At 32.1% G+C, this 19,997-nt stretch overlaps 3 protein-coding genes and 2 pseudogenes across 3 annotated transcripts; 3 read left to right on the top strand and 2 right to left on the bottom strand.

The window, feature by feature from the left end:
• The first annotated feature begins 1,414 nt into the window (after positions 1 to 1,414).
• On the top strand, positions 1,415 to 2,306 carry LOC126551632 (uncharacterized; annotated as a pseudogene).
• A 2,978-nt stretch (positions 2,307 to 5,284) lies between these two features.
• LOC126551631 (uncharacterized) lies at positions 5,285 to 8,654 on the top strand. Its single transcript, XM_050205543.1, has one exon. It carries the CDS (start codon positions 5,976 to 5,978, stop codon positions 6,636 to 6,638), a length of 663 nt encoding a protein of 220 aa, XP_050061500.1. The 5' UTR covers positions 5,285 to 5,975; the 3' UTR covers positions 6,639 to 8,654.
• A 4,571-nt stretch (positions 8,655 to 13,225) lies between these two features.
• On the top strand, positions 13,226 to 15,500 carry LOC126551625 (uncharacterized; annotated as a pseudogene).
• Positions 15,501 to 16,238: 738 nt separating this feature from the next.
• LOC126552302 (uncharacterized) lies at positions 16,239 to 16,859 on the bottom strand. Its single transcript, XM_050206995.1, has one exon. The coding sequence runs from the start codon at positions 16,857 to 16,859 to the stop codon at positions 16,239 to 16,241; it is 621 nt and encodes a 206-aa protein (XP_050062952.1).
• A 1,189-nt stretch (positions 16,860 to 18,048) lies between these two features.
• LOC126552305 (uncharacterized) lies at positions 18,049 to 18,864 on the bottom strand. Its single transcript, XM_050206998.1, has 2 exons — positions 18,772 to 18,864; positions 18,049 to 18,710 (listed from the first exon to the last, which is right to left on the bottom strand). The coding sequence occupies exons 1-2, from the start codon at positions 18,860 to 18,862 to the stop codon at positions 18,049 to 18,051; spliced, it is 753 nt and encodes a 250-aa protein (XP_050062955.1). The 5' UTR covers positions 18,863 to 18,864.
• Positions 18,865 to 19,997: the final 1,133 nt, after the last annotated feature.

The raw sequence follows: 19,997 nt of genomic DNA on the forward strand, positions 1-19,997 counted from the left end.
GTATTGTTGGTACTAAAGGTGCTGCTGGTGCTGCTGTTGGTACGGCAGGCTGTTTATTAATACCTAAAATGGATCAATACTATAATATTTTAAACTTGAACACCGAAATCGCTATAACAATTTATTGTCTATCTGTGATGTACCATCTGAGATCGAGTGTCCTATTACGTTGACCTAATAACCATGAACATGTGGTTGCATATACTAAACTCCTTAAATACGGTCAGAATGTCTTAACACGACGTATACCGGTGTCCATGTTATCTAATGATAACAATAAAAGTAGATATAAAACGCGGGAAACAGAAACCGATTCGTTAAGTTGCATGCCTGAGTCTGTGCTGTCTATGAATTATATGACGATAAAAGTAAACGATAAAAATGCGGGAAACTGAATGCAAAAATGTTCAAAATAGTAGTATATTCTACAACCAAATAATTTATAATCGTATTTTCAATAATGTAGTGTTGTTAATGGTGCATGTATTAGTATTATATAATGATAAATAAATAAATACATTTTTTTCTCATACAAATCTAATATTGTACGACTGTGAGAAATTACACGCATGTAAATCGTGATTATTACGTATGGATATTTACCATTATACATTATACGTTAAATTTTATTTACTCACCGTGAATACTTTTGATGTGTCGTTTGAGAGCATCGTTTCTAGTAAATAAATTTCCACAAATAGTACACTTAAATGGTTCATTACTATTATGGCGCTTTAAATGCCTAGCTAAAATGTCTTTTCTCGAGAAAAAACATTGACACTGATCGCACTTAAACATTTTGTACAATTATAATTATTATTTTAATAAACACATCAGAACGATATCACTACGAAAACCACACTAAATCAGTGATACTGTGCTATAACCTAATGCAATGAGGAGAACAAAATATGTCAGCAGAATCGTGTTACAAGAGAAAAAAAAATGCTTGTTGGTGTTTTTTAATTTTTACTGGAATATAATCGGTACTAATGATAAATCTTAGTGCATTATGTTAGTGTAGTTTGTTGAGTTGTGTTAAAAATTATTTAAAAATTATTTTGTTTTTAAAAATGTCATACTCCAGCCAAGTATCTACTATAAACACACCTGACGTTTCAGCAGGCTTCATCGACTTTTTAGCGAATGGCGAGTTTGATGAAATGGTATGTTTAATTACTTATACATAATATATTAAAAATAACACATTTTATTACATTTGTAGCTATCAAATACACCAAGACGTATGTTTTATAATAATCTATTAAGCCAAGGTGAAAATATTTCTGTTAAAAAAGTTAGTATGACAAAATATATTATTATAGCACTTACCTTACCATAGTCATGTATGCAACGTGCTCTGATACTTATATTAAATATAATATATAAATTACAAATTATAAATTATAAAGAACAATAAAATGTATAAATTAAATATATAAATATTTAGATATAATAAGGAATAATATTAATAATATAATATAACTTAAAAATAATAATATAAGTTATTAACAATCACATAAATGTATAAGTATGTACTAAATGTAAAAAAAAAATATGAAATACACTCACTAATACAAAATGTTTAATTATACAGAAAAGAGACACATAAATTCATAATTATGGACTTCGAGTTCTCAATGGTAAACAAGACAAGCATGGTTGTCATCTCCGGAGCTATATCCAATAGCTTAGACCGTTTTAAGATCAGGAAACTGGAGGGACGACCTCTTTTGCTACCACTTAACGAAGAAGCTCGACCTATGGGTGAGACGGAGCTTCAGGTGGCAATAAGAGAGATAAAGAGAGTGTTCAGAGTAAAAACTGATCTGAGAGATGCTTGTCTAGACCAATTACAACAAAGTTTGAGTTCAACCAGGAATAATTTGAATAAGGGATATATTGACAGTTACATACGTAGAGGTAATAAAGAGAATGTGATAGTAGTATGGAACGGACATTCGGACAAAAAATATTTTAAAAAGATTAGATTTAGACCACTATCCTATGTTAAACATAACGTGCTACGATAAGTATTTTAATAAAAATTTCTATATTCAGTTTGAAAAGTTAGGCAACAAAGAAATAATTTTCGAAGTAGATATCGGTACATATAATAAAACAGGAAGGCTACTTAATTTAGTAGAGACCCATGATATAATATGTAAAAAGAAACACCATACTACGTATGCGCATGATCCGAGAATGGATGTCAAGTATACTAAATGTATATTTGATTATGTGATACGGAAACAGCGATATGAAAATTTAATAAAACATTTCTAAAAAAAAAAAAAAAAAAAAAATTATACAAACAATAACAATAAGAGTAGTAATAAAACAAAAAACAACGGTTACATTAATAATCGAAATACGAACGTAAAATTTCTTTTTCAGAAATTCATAATTCTATAAATTACAAATCAACTCTACGAAATAAATAATAACCAATAATGGATAGGATGGAGCAATTAGCTTCGGCAATATCGTTTAACATAGAAACGCAATTTCATATTAATCCAACACAGGGAGAATGGCATAATTACACAGCTTGTTTTGATTTTCATATAGTTACCGCTAATGAAAATATACTCGTACCTTACGAGGATGAAACTATATTGGAAATAATTGAGGCAGCCAAAAGATTTTTGTATGATATGGCGTTAGACAGAGAATTTGGTGAACCATACTGTTATGAATTAAACTATTACCTCGAAATAATACAGAATCCACGAGATATATTGAATTACAGTAGATAAATGTATGTCTAGAATGAATTGATCAGGTAAAACGAAGTGGTTGGGGCTGTACGAAACACCTATCGACATAACATTTGACATATGATCGATGGGGTGGATTCTATGGCATCCCCAATGAGTAAAGAGTGATCAAGTAAACGTATTAATCAATTAGGGTTGTTGTCAATGTGGACGACGTACTTCAAATGATTAGTATGTCATTCCATGGGCAGCGAATCTTGATTGAGTAAATAAAAAAAAAAAAAACATACAAACTGGAATGATAATAAATATATATATACACTTAGATTTAAGAAAACATACTGTACGAATAAGTTACTATTGGGATATGGAAATAAATTTGAATTGTGGGGAACTTTATAGATTTTGTACTACTAAAATATTATAATAAGTAAAAAAAAAAATATTATTTGTATTAATTAATTTACCATATAAGAAACTATTGTAATCAGCACATTATACTAACCACATATTTTATTGGAATTATCAAATTAACTATAATCACTATATTGTACTATTTACTAACACTATATTTTATTGTAATCACAATTATAAATTATAAGAAAACTAACCAACATATTTAAGAATATTTAATCCAACCATATAATCATTAATTATATTATAATCAAAATATTTAATCAAACTATTTAACCATTTGTAAATGTAATCAACCCATATTTAATCAAAATTATATATACAACATATACATCATATATTCATATTATATAACGAAAATACTTTAAATGTAAAAGCATACAGAGGATTGTAATGTATGTCTTATATCAATGACTTGTAATCGATTATTGTAAACACTATAATATTGTAATAATTTGTAATTTAACTATTTTGTACTGAACTTTGAAAGATTTCTGTCTTTGAGACATAAACCTTTTTTTTCGTGGGGAGGTGCAACGTGCTCTGATACTTATATTAAATATAATATATAAATTACATTCTGTAGCCAACAATAATCTAACATTGGGGGTGCAACAGACACTTTTTGATGAGGGTGTAACAATTATTCTTATAATTGGATTCTAAAAGTGAGCAGGTGATATCAAGTACAGATTTTCCTAACCGTGAACGATTAACACATTAACGTAGCAATTGTCGATCATCAGCGGCGGCGGAACGGCGTGAGAACGCTAGCCGCAACGAAAATATTATATTATAACAATTATATTATGCGGCGGCATCGTGCAGGGTCAAAGGCAGATCATCGCACGTACGCTTGCCACCCGGTAGAATAATATAGAAATATAATTACCACCCGATAGAATAATATAGATGTCAAAATGACGCACGTCGGCGTTCAGATAACGCAAAGCGTGGGAAGAAGCGGATGCAGGTGCAGATGACCATCAGGGATCTGAAGGTACCGCGGGAGTCCCTGGACGATATATAAGGGGGCCCAGATTAGGCACAATTCAGACGTGATCCACCAGAGTTAGCGCAAGCACCTTCACGTCACCCAGTTTAATATTTTATGTCTCCTGGACTTAGAATATTTTCACAAGTTTTATTAAATTAATTAATTGGACTTAGAATAATTTTAAATAAAAAACACTTAGAATAATTTCGAGAGTTCAATTATTTCACAAAACCTTTTCCAAATCGACATCATTCAACTGATTGTACGTGGCACGTTACATGTATACCTATATATTTGTTGTTGTTGTTATAGACTAGAAACGATGTAAAACATATATCGGATGATTGTGTTAATCAACAACAGACCAATGGTATGTTCATTTAATGTTGTTTTTTCCGTGCATTATGCATAACATTTATTTACTATTATAGATAAACCAAATGATATCGATCCATGGGGTGGCGAAGATTCAGATAATATATGTCTTGAAGCCCTTGATAAATATATTTGGGGTGAAGAATACACAGATGATGAGAAAATGTTGTTAATAGCTTGTATTGAATCTAATACCTAACACGTATTACATATATATATATATGAAAAATATAACTCTTGATTATTCTATAACTTTATTTTATTTTTATTTTTTTAATCACAAATCTTTGTCGTCGTCTGTTGAAATAACGGGCGAAAACGTTTCAGACATTTCGTCGTCACTCAAATCTTCGTCAGTTGGCATTTCTTCATCATCACTACTATAAAGATTTTTTTTTTATAATGTTAGAAAAATTAATAATAATAAACTTACATTATAAATAATCGGTTTTGGTCGAAAGGTTGTGGCAACCAACCTTCAACCATCAAATTCCTGATCTCGTTCTCGAGAAATTCACCCATCATTATTGCTACCTCGTTTATTGTAACGGGTGTCGTAGGTAGTTCATCAACACTAAACACCGAATAATATGATAAATAAACTAATAATAAAATAAAATAACATTAAACTTACATTGGAGGTAAATCCTGATTTGGAGTATCAAATGCATTATTGTTGTTGTTGTTGTTGTTGTTTTTTTTATGTCTTGAAAATTCTCTATTATTAATAAAGAAATAAAAAAAAAAGACTGCTAAATTAAACATTATGAAATGACACTAAACCTTCTCTTGACAAATTTGTTTCATACTGATTCAATTATCTATGATTATTTTAAATCACATTATTTTAAGTGTATGGAAATGCTGAATAAAAAATCTAAGTAAAAAAAAAAAATATGTATGTGAAAAAACATCTTACAATGTTTGGATTTCACATTACATGCATAATCGGCATGTAAAGATTTATGATGTGCTTGCAGATTCTTTGATGATGCTGTTGCAGGGATATGCACATGTATACATAGGTCTGCAACGTGCTCTGATACTTATATTAAATATAATATATGAATTACATACCATAGGCAACAATAATCTAACATTGGGGGTGCAACAGACACTTTTTGATGAGGGTGTAACAATTATTCTTATAATTGGATTCTAAAAGTGAGCAGGTGATATCAAGTACAGATTTTCCTAACCGTGAACGATTAACACATTGACGTAGCAATTGTTGATCATCAGCGGCGGCGGAACGGCTATATTATAATTTATAAAAATATAGATATTTAGATATAATAAGGAATAATATTAATAATATAATATAACTTAAAAGTAATAATATAAGTTATTAACAATCACATAAAAGTATAAGTATGTATTAAATGTATAAAAAAAAAATAAATATGAAAATACAATCACTAATACAAAATGTTTAATTATACAGAAAAGAGACACATAAATTCATAATTATGGACTTCGAGTTCTCAATGGTGAACAAGACAAGCATGGTTGTCATCTCCGGAGCTATATCCAATAGCTTAGACCGTTTTAAGATTAGGAAACTGGAGGGACGACCTCTTTTGCTACCACTTAACGAAGAAGCTCGACCTATGGGTGAGACGGAGCTTCAGGTGGCAATAAGAGAGATAAAAAGAGTGTTCAGAGTAAAAACTGATCTGAGAGATGCTTGTCTGGACCAAATGAAGCAGAGTTTGAATTCGACGAAAAATAATTTAACACGAGGATATATTGACAGTTATATACGTAGAGGTAATAAAGAGAATGTGATAGTAGTATGGAACGGACATTCGGACAAAAATATTTTAAAAAGATTAGATTTAGACCATTATCCTATGTTAAACATAACGTGCTACGATAAGTATTTTAATAAAAATTTCTATATTCAGTTTGAAAAATTAGGCAATAAAGAAATAATTTTCGAAGTAGATATCGGTACATATAATAAAACAGGAAGGCTACTTAATTTAGTAGAGACCCATGATATAATATGTAAAAAGAAACACCATACTACGTATGCGCATGATCCGAGAATGGATGTCAAGTATACTAAATGTATATTTGATTATGTGATACGGAAACAGCGATATGAAAGTCTAATAAAACATTTCTAAAAAAAAAATATATAAACAATAACAATAAAAGTAGTAATAAAACAAAAACAACGGTTACATTAATAATCAAAATACGAACGTAAAATTTCTTTTTCAGAAATTCATAATTCTATAAATTACAAATCAACTCTACGAAATAAATAATAACCAATAATGGATAGAATGGAGCAATTAGCTTCGGCAATATCGTTTAACATAGAAACGCAATTTCATATTAATCCAACACAGGGAGAATGGCATAATTACACAGCTTGTTTTGATTTTCATATAGTTACCGCTAATGAAAATATACTCGTACCTTACGAGGATGAAACTATATTGGAAATGATTGAGGCAGCCAAAAGATTTTTGTATGATATGGCGTTAGACAGAGAATTTGGTGAACCATACTGTTATGAATTAAACTATTACCTCGAAATAATACAGAATCCACGAGATATATTGAATTACAGTAGATAAATGTATGTCTAGAATGAATTGATCAGGTAAAACGAAGTGGTTGGGGCTGTACGAAACACCTATCGACATAACATTTGACATATGATCGATGGGGTGGATTCTATGGCATCCCCAATGAGTAAAGAGTGATCAAGTAAACGTATTAATCAATTAGGGTTGTTGTCAATGTGGACGACGTACTTCAAATGATTAGTATGTCATTCCATGGGCAGCGAATCTTGATTGAGTAAATAAAAAAAAAAAACATACAAACTGGAATGATAATAAATATATATATATACACTTAGATTTAAGAAAACATACTGTACGAATAAGTTACTATTGGGATATGGAAATAAATTTGAATTGTGGGGAACTTTATAGATTTTGTACTACTAAAATATTATATTAAGAAAAAAAAAAAATATTATTTGTATTAATTAATTTACCATATAAGAAACTATTGTAATCAACACATTATACTAACCACATATTTTATTGGAATTATCAAATCAATTATAATCACTATATTGTACTATTTACTAACACTATATTTTATTGTAATCACAATTATAAATTATAAGAAAACTAACCAACATATTTAAAACATAGAATTATATAACCAAATATTTAATCTAACCATATAATCATTAATTATATTATAATCAAAATATTTAATCAAACTATTTAACCATTTGTAAGTGTAATCAATCCATATTTAATCAAAACTATATATACAACATATACATCATATATTCATATTATATAACGAAAATACTTTAATGTAAAAGCATACAGAGAATTGTAATGTATGTCTTATATCAATGACTTGTAATCGATTATTGTAAACACTATAACATTGTAATAATTTGTAACTTAACTATTTTGTACTGAACTTTGAAAGATTTCTGTCTTTGAGACATAAACCTTTTTTTTCGTGGGGAGGTGCAACGTGCTCTGATACTTATATTAAATATAATATATGAATTACATACCATAGGCAACAATAATCTAATATTGGGGGTGCAACAGACACTTTTTGATGAGGGTGTAACAATTATTCTTATAATTGGATTCTAAAAGTGAGCAGGTGATATCAAGTACAGATTTTCCTAACCGTGAACGATTAACACATTGACGTAGCAATTGTTGATCATCAGCGGCGGCGGAACGGCGTGAGAACGCTAGCCGCAACGAAAATATTATATTATAACAATTATATTATGCGGCGGCATCGTGCAGGGTCAAAGGCAGATCATCGCACGTACGCTTGCCACCCGGTAGAATAATATAGAAATATAATTACCACCCGATAGAAGAATATTAGAGATACATAATTGACGCACAACATCGTTCAGATAACGCAAAGCGTGGGAAGAAGCGGATGCAGGTGCAGATGACCATCAGGGACCTGAAGGTACCGCGGGAGTCCCTGGACGATATATAAGGGGGCCCAGATTAGGCACAATTCAGACGTGATCCACCAGAGTTAGCGCAAGCACCTTCACGTCACCCAGTTTAATATTTTATGTCTCCTGGACTTGAATATTTTTCACAAGTTTTATTAAATTAATTAATTGGACTTAAAATAATTTTAAATAAAAAACACTTAGAATAATTTCGAGAGTTCAATTATTTCACAAAACCTTTCCAAATCGACATCATTCAACTGATTGTACGTGGCACGTTACAGGTCCATGCATTTGTGTTTTGTACGTATATAGATGTATAGATATAGGTATATAGATATATGTTTAAGTATATAATATAGGTATAAAGATAATGTGTACTACGAGATAATGGCTGAGCAGTGTTATAGGTATAAAGATAATGTGTACTACGAGATAACGGCTGAGCAGTGTCCGATTGCGGCATCTATGGCGGGGCGGGAGGTGGTGTGACGGCGGCGCTAACCATGGCTGGGCAGCGAGTGGTTGTACGGGTGGCGGTACCTTGGGTGAGTGGTAGGTCACGGGGGTGGCGGTGGCGGTGGTGGCCCCCCAGGGACCCAGTTACTACTGGTGTCGGTGTCCCCAAAGAAAATTGTCTTTTTCCCTGGTGAAAGCGACCCCGACCGGACCATCCCCCGTCTCCGGCGGCACATGAAAGAAGTTGCATATGTTGCGCTGTACCGTAGTAGTATGTAAAAGAGAGTTCTAGCCACTCATCCTGCTGGCTCATCGCTATACCGCCTTGCGCATCCCGATTCAAACACCGCATCCCGCATCCCACCATCGCCGCCGCCCGATCGCGTACGTGCGCGACTTGTATTATCAGTTATAACATGTTATCATTTGTTATCATATACGTATGCCATCGAGATGTATATACTACACTGGAGCGCGCACTCCCTATGATAACACTACAACGAAAAATGAGCCGTCGGCGTAGCCTTGTTCCCCCACCATTGCAGGGCAAAAAAACTCACATAGCATATTCAGATAAGCTTTAATACGCATTGCTCCGTGCTCGCAAAGTCGCAACGTTCGTTGTTTATTTATTTTTTCTGTAGTTACCAATGTTGAATGTACGATTTTGAATTTATTTGTTGAAAATAATTAATTTTAAAATACATTGTTCTAAATTGTGGTCCGAGAATTATATTGTAATGAAATTAGGTACTTAAAAATCATTTATAATAAGCAACTAATAGTAAATAGGTACCCAATATTCATAAACAGTCAATTAAAACAAACCATTATTTTTCTAATATTTATATTTGATACAACATATAAATGAAATAAGTACTTAAATTAACAATATTTGTGCTTATAATTAAATAATACTTAAAAAATTAAAAAATATACAAATCTAATTTTATTTTTACAAATTATTAAATAATATTAATTTAGTGAATTTTTGCCTCAGTGACGATTTATTTTTAAATACTTCCCTAGAATTAATTTCTTTTGCATAATGACGCATTCTTATGTTGATATAACTATTACTTATAGCTGTAAACAAACTATATTCATGAGATGGAGAACCTAAATCAACATTAACAGGGTGAGAATTTGGGAAAAAAAAAAGTGAATTTTTATTTAATATATTTTTTTTTGTTAACATAATAATACTTTGTTTTACATTCTTGTGTAATATTTTTTTTATTACAACTATAGTTTGAAAAGATTTTTCTAATTCCTTGATGATCAAAGATACAGCCTCAGATACAATTTTTAATTTTCCTCGATTTACAAAAGATGTAAATTGAATACCTGCTGTATAGTCATGATCTGATTGAAAACTTAATAATATACCTACACAGAGAGGACACACAAGTTTTTTGCATATGCTTCTTACAATATATCCTGCAATGTAATCTAATATTTCACCTGTGTACTCTCCTAACTGTACACTATTAAGAATATCTAAATAATTATTAATATCAGATTCAAATATATTTTCACTGTCTTCAGTTATTAAGCTTCTTTTTTCACAACGGAAATCTAAAACATCCCCTCCAGGAATAACAAAATGAGAGCAATTTCCGTTTTCCACGGTAATATTTTTGGTAAATAGTAATTGCCTTAAACTTTTTTTGAATTGGACACAATTTGGGTTATTGTTAGACTCTCCTCTCGCTCTTACACAACCAAAAAAAATTTCAAGGTGATCCTGTGACATTTTGTATGTCAAGATAAATTTAAGGGGACTTTGAGATCTATATAGAAGTTTATAAGCAATTTGTATAGTAGAAGACATTGTAACAATAAATCCTAATATGAACATTTTTCTCCCACCTAATACTAACGGACTTCCATCACATTTTAATGTTTTTAAATAATCAGTAGTATCATTGAATACAGACACTATAGTGTTGATATTACCAGCGTGTATAGGACTCTTATAACCTTTAGAAAATGGTATTCTAGAATTTAGGATATCAAATAGGCGGTCAATTTTTCTTATAAATTCAACTGTAGCTTGGCTATTTGTAAAAGAAGGTTCACCTTTTTGACATAAATATTCAATTGCATCGGCAACCCCACTACTCAACGTTTGTGCTGCAAGTTTGACCTTCATGACTGAATTTCTGTAATAAATATGTTGTGCAGTTAGCTTATTTGCAAATTTTAATCCTAATTCATTTTGAAAAGAGTTCAAAGAGCATAAATATGACCATTTTATATCACCATTTTTTGACTGAATAATTTGTTTGTCAGCTAAAGAAGAACGAGCAAGCTTAAGCATGTGGCAAGTGTCAAACATAGAATATACTTCTATAGATTTATCTATAGTGATTTTTGTATTCAAATTGTCTATATCAAAACTACAGCCCAACTTTTTGAAGCATTGTATGTTAGCAGAAGCACCATCACACGTTACATTCCAAACCTGAATGCCTACCTCATGTAGTTTTACAATAGCTGTAGATAATAATGTACTTAATACACTACTATTTATCTTATTCACATAAAAAAAAGCAATTGGGCATTTAAACTGTTTAGTTAAGCAAACCACCATAATAACTAAAACTTCAGTAGCAAGATCTGTACTTTCACCAACACCAAATTCTACATTTCCAGCATATTTGCCTTTATCAGGTTCCCAAATTAGTTGTTTTCTGATCGACATAGAATCAAAAACCAACGAACAGTCTTGTAACCAAGTCTTTTGAGTTATTTCAAGTTTTAAAAATTTGAAGACTCCTTCCAAAAACCCAGGCTCACATTCCATAGTGTTCATCCAGCTTCGAATGGTTGAATGATGAGGAAGTCTAAAATGTGTGCGTACATACCTATAAGCTCTAGGAGAATAGAAGAAAAGTGTTTTAGCAAACTCTTTCATAGAATCACTATAGCGTATGGCATTTTTTCCAATTTTTTTAGTTTTGCGTTCATGCAGAAATAAAGCTAACGGTATCCCACCAAAATGTTCTTCTAGCTGTGTCGTCACATCATCTGACATCGGGACGTTTTTCTTAATGCGCATAACAAGACCTGTAACACAAATACATTTTACAAATTCAATATTGTATTAGAAACAATTATGTTAGTTACATTACTTTTTAATGATTTTATTTTTGTTTCTCTTCGCTTAAGGCGTTGTTGTAATACTTTTACTTTTTTTCTCAAAATTGCTTTTGTTGGCGATTGTATGGAACACTGAACACTTTTAGTATTATTTTCAAAATTTGTTGAACTGGAACATTGTATATCGACCGTATCGACAGATATATCACAATTATTTTCAACCTAAATTAATAAATAATAAAATTAACTAATCAGTCTTATGTTTTCAACTTTTTTCTTGTTTGAAGGAGTAGAGTTTATAAAAATTGCATATCTAGACATTTTTATATGTCACTGGGTAAAAGTGTATGTCTTAAAATTAGATAATGTACAGTGAAGAAAAGTTTATAGGTATGTAAACCTATATACACAATTTGTATATAACAACATTTAATGTTGTTAAAAAATATAGTGGCAACATTTGTCACTGTGTAGTCTGAAGGATCTAAGTATATTGCATACTATTAATTAAAAATAGGTAACAACAATTTCTGAAATTAATAAATGATTAAGATTATATGATGTAAAATTATTAAACTTACCAATGGGTTTCTTTGTAACAACCGGCGAACAACTTTTTTCTTCTGTAAATGTTGAGGAAACTCTTTAAATACTGATGGAACAGCCTCATCTTTTAACCATTTCACATTTGCTCCTGGACGGATTTGATAGTCTTCATTTGTAAAGTGTTCGCTGCATAAATAGCTATACTCAGAAGGTTTGAAGTTTTTGCGTTTCATTTCATGTATCCACTTTTCCAAAACGGATGGCCTCTTTAGAGGAAAGCTAAACCAGGTAAACAAAATAATTTTATTACATATACTCATCAGACAGTAACGTTTATCTTGTATAATATTAAGGCTATTTATATTAGAATAATCGGTACAAAAATGACTAAAGGTACCTATGTTTTTACATACCGGTGAAATTGTATACCACATCCTTTTTTCCGCCGGTTTGTACACCCATATGAGGAACACGAAATTACCATGATTAAATATTAAATATTGAATTTACAATAAAGCAGAAATTTAACCAGTAAACAGAATTTGACGCCATGAAATAATCGAAATTGTGCAACGGCGTAACGCACTGCCTTATGCCATCCAGTCCTTTTGCCATGCAATGGTGGGGGAAGCGAATCAACGAGCCGGCTCGTTTTTTGACGACTAGTGCGCGCTCCAGTGTAGTATATACATCTCGATGACGTATGCATACAACTAGTTATCATTTGTTATCACATACAACCAGTTATCACATGTTATCAGTTATCATTTGTTATCATATATTTGTTACTTGTTGAGCTACTTTACATTTTAAATAGGCAGGGTAGACACAGTGTGCTAATAAAATGATAATATTCATACCTAATGGCATGAATTGTATCTTATTATTGTCGATACAGTTAAAAGGTATAATGGTCATTATAATGTACAAGTGGTGGTTTTGTTTACTTTACCCTCGACGTATATATATATATATAATTCTCGCACGGCATACAAATCGCCACCGTATTGTCATTACCAGACATCACTTAAAGAACAATTATTAAAGGATAAAATAGACATCTGTTCGCACGCTCGTCGAAAATTATAAAATAATCAATATAATAATTGTCACAGGTATTGACACGTCAATCAAATAAATACAACACCATATTGTCAGTATAATAGTGTATATTTCCTTAATCAATTAACAAATATCTTAATAGTCACCTCATTAGATGAACATATCCGTAATTAATGAAAAATACATTAACCCTAATTATTGTCTTGGTCATCACCAGTATGTCGCACGCTAATGATATTAAAATTAATAATATATAAATAATGATATTAGTGAATAATACATTCCAGCAAAATCCATTAATATTGAAAAAATGTTCCCACCTATTTAATTTCCAAGCACCGCGATCGGACTGAAAGAGCCGGTGGCCGTTTAGTCCGTCTACTGCCTTAAACCGTTGTACACGTCTACGCGCGTCTTCAAAAAAATTTTAGTGAGTTTTTTTTTTGAAGTGTGTGTTTTTTTATTATTTTTCAAAAAATAATTTTAAACATGGCTGCAGTGTGCAAGAAGGCTTTTACTTATATGCCTCCGTCACCACCGGCCTACCTTATCGAATCTACAACTTACACACTAGACTTTGTCGCCCGTAAGTTCCTACATATTGGCATCGATCCGACTGAAAATTTCCAAGTCGCCGTTCATTTGATAACTTCATCGCGGCATGTAAATATAACACCGGATTTTCTAAAACGTATATTTTCACTGTTTGGCAATATATTGTCATTTATATTAGACACACCACGAACAAATAAACGAATACTTTTCTCGATACTGATTTATTTCTAATATCGAGTATGGTGTATAAGGGTGAAAACAATCTAGTTGTTGAATGTAAAAATAAAAGCGAATGCAGAGTTTTATTGAATCGTGAAGATTTGATTGAGTTAAATAAATTAGAATGGTGTATTTCAAAAACTATCATTCAAAAATCAGTCATCCAAACCATTCTTCTTAATCAAATCGAAGAGTATTGTGATTATCTAGAAGAAACTAGTTTACAAGATACCAATCCGCCAAATACTGAAGAAGAAATGGAAGTATTCATAAAGTTGGGTACACCTTTAGAAAACACAACTACATCTCCTAACCTGGCCTGTCAAATCCACATGTATGCACCTATGCAGTTACTTAGAATTTGGGTAGATCGTAGAAGGGCACGAAAAACACCAGAGGTAAACCTTTAAATTATATCGCTTGTAAAAAAAAAAAAAATTTAATGTATAATTATTATTTTATAGTTATTCACCGAATCCGAAATGAGGGTCATATCATCCTTGTCGCCGCCTCAATACTCGAGTATGTCTCCAATGTATAATGATAATGGTTTCGACCCTTCGCAGGCACGGGTAATTTATAACTTATATATATTGAAATAATTTAAGTATTAATAATTTTTAATTTTATAGGCAGCTGACGAGGATCGTGGTATCCATGAATTTTTAACGCAAATCAACCCTACACAGGCGACATGGGCACCAACCAAGTCATTGGTAAATTTCACATTTGATTTTATATAAATATATATTAACAAATTATTATTTGTATAGCCTATTGATGATTCTGAGAGTCTACCACCGGCGATCATAGACAATCATTCTACAGGACATGATTCGGACAATTTTACGCAATCACCCCTATGGTATAATAACCGTGTAAGACCCCCACCAACGAGCCTCGCAGTTGATGAGAACGACGGGCCGACGTCTTTTAACCACTCGCCATCAATTCTAGTCAGCAAGCCCACGAAAAAGCGGAACGTAAAACGCAAACTGTTCGAATAATAATTATTGTTTAAATAATTTTTGTGTAAAATAAAAACAAGCGTGATACTTAAACAAGTTTTTTTTATTTATTAGATTAAGTTTGTATAATAAGGTTTACAATTTATACTTAAAACAAGGTATTAATTACAAGGTATAAAAATAATTATAAAATATATACAAGGTTTACAATTTTCTAACATCACCGCTAAACGGGTTATAAGTTATAATCTGGTCATGTAGTATTAAACAATAAGCTGCAGTCTTCTCAGGAATAACTGTGTCCGTTTCAAATTCTATTCGTAGGTCTATGGTCGATGATTTAACGTTATCATTCTGGTACGACAAATCGACAACGACGATTGGAACATATGTTTGAAAAACATTTTTTGATAACAATGGTTCACAATAATCTCTTTCGTAATACGATTTTTGAAAGTCTGTATAAGCCTTATACAGTAAGCAGGTGGTATTTTTTTTAAAATCGGCTCGAAAGTCTTCATATGGAAACACTTCTGAATTTAAGTGTACCTTAAGATTTTTTAGTTGGCAGTGATCGAAGCGTCCAGCGTCGATTTCTATATTTTTTTTTTCGATCTGTTTGTAACCCAAACAAAATAAATCTCGGTTTTTCAAGCAAGCTGCTAGACTTTATCGTCCATGAATGTGAAGTATTTCTAGGGAGTACCGGATATTCACATAGATCCCAGGTTCTGAACGCGCATGATAAGGTTTTGCGCGAATCCAATACTTTCAGCAGTTTTAATTTTTCTTTATCGGTGACTTTGATTATAGGCATCTTCCACGCTACCTTAGTCAGTTCAATAGTACCTAATTTTTTTATTTTTCTCAACGTTTTCGGTGGCTCCGGCACCCACAACACGTATTGCGTCCAAATCAGTAGACGAGCGATTTAAAATCAATTGTTGATTGCAATTAAGTAATATTTTTTTATAATCTTCACAAAATCCGAATAAATGTTTTAGAGGGATGCATCCGGCAAATACATTGTCGGTCATAAAATTTTTATTATCTTCACCGTCCATTTCTGTATCCCAAGCACAGTTGTCTAATGTATTCAAGTCATTTGGTGTATATGAACAGTATGCTCTCAAACAAGACGACACTCCGGGTGATTTCAATTTTTGTATTTCTATTCCGTTTATTTCATATCGCATCTCGGAGAATAAAAATGCCAATCCATTATTTGAAAAACGTACGTCTCCAACAGCATCGGAAGGTTTTTGTACATTCCCTTCAATGTAAAGAAAACTCTCACACGGTAAAGTGTAAGAATCCATATTCTGGATATTTATTCTAATTTCATCGTTGTATGAAAAAGACGCGTTTGAATATGGTGTAAACGAATGATATTGCATTTGTGTTATTTTACAATCATCGACATAGTCAGCAGTCACGTCTAAATATGAGTCTTCCATCATTGTAACGAACGAAGAAAATTTAAATTATTTTTCGTGAGCTTGATTTTGTTTATTATCTTCTTCACTGACGGTTTAGATGTAGGCTTCTTCACTGTCGGTACTACACTGACGGGTTTTTTGATGGGAGCAGTTTTTATATTAAATTTGAGTGCCATATCACTGTGTTATTTGTAAACGAATTGTAATCGGTTCTCCCCGTAGATTTATTAGAAAATCGTTTTGATCTTTTAGTACAATATTTACTTTACTTATTGAAGTCGTGTTTAGTCTGTAAAACACTGGGTGTCTAGGTACCTCAACGATCTTATAACCTGCAGGCACAGTCGGGTAAAGTTCATGTATGATCTGACTCGGCGTTCCGTCACAAAATGAACCAACAATTAAGTTGCACTCTATTTTTATACAGTTTACTTTCATTATGTTGACTGTATTTGCAGATTCGTGAGTAACACCGGTAGTGTATAAGACGTTTCTAAAACCCAACAATTTAACAACGCTGTTTTCGACTGAAAAGTCAATCTCATGGCTACAGGATATCATACACTTTAATGTATTGCTGTTTGCTTTTAATTTAAAATGAGTAACATAGTCAGGCATAAATTTGTTTATAACAGACTCTAAGTCATCCAACTCGTACGAACCAGTAGGTATAATTACGTTTTCAATTTGTCCAATCATATTCCGAAAACCTATGGTATTGCATCCAGGTTCTATGTTTGGAATTGAATTATTCGTCTGTAAGCTCAAAAGACAAATCTGCGCTGTATTTTCTACTTCTATAGGTGGAAAAATATCACATGACAATTCACTAGAGTTTCCGTTTAACGTTATCGTGTACATGATAAAAATTTTAAACACAAGTGTCCACAGTTTGTAGTGTTATATTTTTGTTTTCTGTTATAATTATAATTAATAGCGCATCCGTGAAAATAGTTCTGTACTTCGAGTGGTGGTGGTAAATTTCCAAAACTATCGTAATATTCTATATTTTTTCCGATTTTTTTATACGCTACCCAATGAGTTCCTGTTCCGTTTTCTGTATCCAAGTTAACAATCGCCGATTCTTGATGTTTAGGACGTCTAGATAACCTATCTCTGGTAAAAACGCCAATGAAATGAGGTATTTTCATCATGCGAGCATATTTTATAAGTTCGTAATCGTACAACGCTCTACTGGGTAACGTGGCAATTAGTTTTTTGACTTTCTATATTTTTTCGCTTTTACACCCCCACCACTTTTTTGTGGTGTTTCTATTTTGTATGAGTTGCCTTTATACGGAGTGAGATATAGCCCTTTGCCTAAATGCGACGGAGTGTTTCTATTAAACTCATTAGCAACCTTTACAACGTTGGCTACGCCGCCAGTCAGGGCTCCTAGAGCTGACAACCCTGCAAAAATCGGTATGAGTGGTAGCACACCGCCCTTTTTCGGAATATTTATTGTTCGCGGAACCCTAGTCTTCTTAGTTTTGAATGCTTTTCGTGCGACGGCCACACATTTTTTAGTCAATTTCATCAAGTTTTTTTCACCGATATTTTTCTTTATAACGTTTTTACTCGCTTTAAGTGCCGCTTTAAAACCACAGCCACCGCCTACTTTACGTTTTGCTTTCATGGCGGTAGTCACACCCCAAGCCACAGCTTTTTCTTTTAAACTTGAATCTTTTGACTTGAACCTATCCCAGGCTCGCTGTTCTAATATATAATCGGCTTTGTTACGATCTGCGATAGAGTTACTACGCTCGTATGCTATGTCGTGGTCTCTACAAGCAGAGTCCAGTAGGTTTATACCTTTGTCACCACGAGCTAATCGTTTTTTTAAATTTGTACCAGGTCCACAGTATTGATAACCTGCAAAGAATTATTATTATTATTATTATTATTATGATAATATAGGATTTAATAAACTTACCAGGCACATGAAGCTCGATTGGTAATTTGTTTATAAGCGTGTTGATAAGCCCTCCGCCCTTATTCTTGTTGCTTCTTCGAGCGAGTGACATTGTGTACTGATTGATTTATCATCGTTGCTCAGTTATTTATAATGAAGTTCATCAAACAAGATATAAAACTAACAGTAGAAAACGTGGACCCACCTACATTGTTACAGAACTTTAAACATGGGGCGCTTCTTCCTAATACGATTAGAGCACTTATCGTGGGTCCTTCAAATTGCGGAAAAACGAACTTAATATTCACCTTATTAACACATATAAATGGAGTACGATTTCACAACGTTTACATATATTCAAAAACATTGGATCAACCCAAATATAAATTGCTAAGTGAAATATTATCGGACATTGATGGTATAAAATTATTTACGTTCTACGAAAACGAACAAGTTATTGAACCTGAGAAAGCTTTACCAAACTCTGTATTTATTTTCGACGATATTATTACTGAAAACCAAAAGATTGCAAGAACTTACTTTTCCAGAGGTCGTCATAATTTAATTGATGTATTCTATCTGGCTCAGAGTTATTCAAAAGTCCCAAAACAACTTTTGCGTGATAACGCTAATTTTATTGTATTATTCAAACAAGACGAAACTAATTTAAAGCATGTTTACAATGAACATTGCTCTGGCGACATGTCATATTCAGAATTTAAAGACTTTTGCACTTCATGTTGGCGTGCTGAAAGATTTGAGTTTATCGTGATAAACAAAGACAGTGAACGTGACAACGGGCGATATAGTCATGGATTTGATACATTTGTTGTTATATAAACTGGTGTTTTTATGAAAATGATTCATTCACAGTCATGGCTGCCAGTGGTGATGTACTCGGAGAACTGATTAAAGCCAAAGAAAATATCAAGCGCAAGTATACAGCATTAAAACACGGAAAAGCCGATATTCATTCATTAGTATCAGAAACATTAAGTCCGATTATCGAACCATTAGAAAAAATAAAACGTTTCGGTCCATCAACATTTCAAGCTCAACATACGGAACTTGGAAAAGACAGTGATAATCAAGATTCTAAATATTTTGAAGCAGATAATTCGCTAGCTTTTGACGACTGGTTTAAGTCTTACGATATAGACAAGACGTATGGACCTAAAATACAAACAAATGGAAGTGTACACTTAGGTAAAAAAGAAATTAAACTCGTTGATAATACGTTAACTATT

The sequence above is a fragment of the Aphis gossypii genome, chromosome X (assembly GCF_020184175.1).
Source record: "Aphis gossypii isolate Hap1 chromosome X, ASM2018417v2, whole genome shotgun sequence".
NCBI classification, from domain to species: domain Eukaryota; kingdom Metazoa; phylum Arthropoda; class Insecta; order Hemiptera; family Aphididae; genus Aphis; species Aphis gossypii.

What these genes read in the sequence shown, in the direction of transcription:
- LOC126551631 (XM_050205543.1), top strand. Translation starts at nt 5,976, where the DNA reads ATGGACTTCGAGTTCTCAATGGTGAACAAGACAAGCATGGTTGTCATC.
- LOC126552302 (XM_050206995.1), bottom strand. Translation starts at nt 16,859, where the DNA reads ATGATGGAAGACTCATATTTAGACGTGACTGCTGACTATGTCGATGAT.
- LOC126552305 (XM_050206998.1), bottom strand. Translation starts at nt 18,862, where the DNA reads ATGTCACTCGCTCGAAGAAGCAACAAGAATAAGGGCGGAGGGCTTATC. An exon ending in AATCGAGCTTCATGTGCCTG is followed by an intron (nt 18,711 to 18,771) that starts GTAAGTTTATTA and finishes AATTCTTTGCAG; the next exon opens with GTTATCAATACTGTGGACCT.